The sequence below is a fragment of the Artemia sp. Qi Xiang Cuo genome, chromosome 17 (genome assembly GCF_049724085.1).
Source record: "Artemia sp. Qi Xiang Cuo chromosome 17, ASM4972408v1, whole genome shotgun sequence".
Lineage (NCBI taxonomy): Eukaryota > Metazoa > Arthropoda > Branchiopoda > Anostraca > Artemiidae > Artemia > Artemia sp. Qi Xiang Cuo.
Window position 1 is genome coordinate 26,411,777 of NC_142810.1, and position 1,087 is coordinate 26,412,863.

Below are 1,087 nucleotides of genomic sequence, written 5' to 3' on the forward strand. Positions count from 1 at the left end.
GACACATTCCTAACAAGCTAGTCTTGACTAAAGGCAATTGTCCAATAATCAGTTTAACCCTTTTTTTTCTCCACCTTCATACGATCCAATTCGCAAATGCTATCTAGCTCTGTTTTTTTCCCTATTATTCAATTAATATCGTTCGTATAGTCCAATTCGCAAATGCTATACCTTTTTTTATCCACCTTCATACTATCCAATTCGCAAATGCTATCTAGCTCTGTTTTTTTTCCTATTATTCAAATAAGATCGTTCGTATAGTCCAATTCGCGAATCCCTTATCCCTTTTTGCAAATGTCAATCAAATAATTCTGATTGTAGCATCCAATTTTTAGGCAAGCAAAAGAATTCCATGTGTACTTTCAATCAATAGCAAAAACCAGTCTGATTGCGTCCAAAAACCAGTCTGATTGTCTTATACAATATCGAGTAGACTCTCAAAACGTGTTTGACCACTTTATAGGTAAAGGATTGCTCGCTTTTTGCAATGTGCACGTGAAACTGTACTGCATATTCTTGTAGGCGTGAATGCAGGCGTGAAATCAGCACCTATGTTACTACTCACGATTGCCACATACTTCAATTCGCGTTTCAAGAATTTTATTACCCCTGACGATCTTCTCCAAGTTGAGAGTAAAAGAGCAAGAAACATGGATTTGGCCTTACTGGAATCTGTATCAACAGGTGTAGGCCTAAGTATCATGACAGACCCTGCGATTCAGCCAATACATGATCAAGCCAGTTTGTGGGGATTACATGACGAAGTTTCAATAGTCAATGAAAGGCAAGCTTCGCCAACAGCTGCATCTGTCACGGCTTTCAAGATTTTCAGTAGGGAGTCTTTAGTTCCAAGAAAAACTGATCCCCTCAAGTAATGTAAGTCTTGTAATATGGGTCACAAAAATACCTATATAAATTTGTCATAAAATTAATGTCCATGTCCGGCACCAATGCCCTTTCTGAGAGTGGATTCCGAGTCTGATCAGTTAATCATATGGTTCGGGGCAATAAACTGTAAGTAAAGAACAGCTCGGCCAAATAACAACCCAAATTCTAAAGCACGGAATTTTGATAACATTAGGTATAT

General features: G+C 38.0%; 1 protein-coding gene across 1 annotated transcript in view; it reads left to right on the plus strand.

Annotated features, from left to right (window-relative positions):
- Window positions 1-875, plus strand: part of LOC148942054 (uncharacterized) — an 18,725-nt gene extending 17,850 nt beyond the window's left edge. Inside the window, exon 3 of the mRNA XM_089103222.1 lies at window positions 523-875. Coding sequence (XP_088959348.1) covers window positions 523-875 — 353 coding nt within the window. The remainder of the gene's footprint in view (window positions 1-522) is intronic.
- Window positions 876-1,087: the final 212 nt, after the last annotated feature.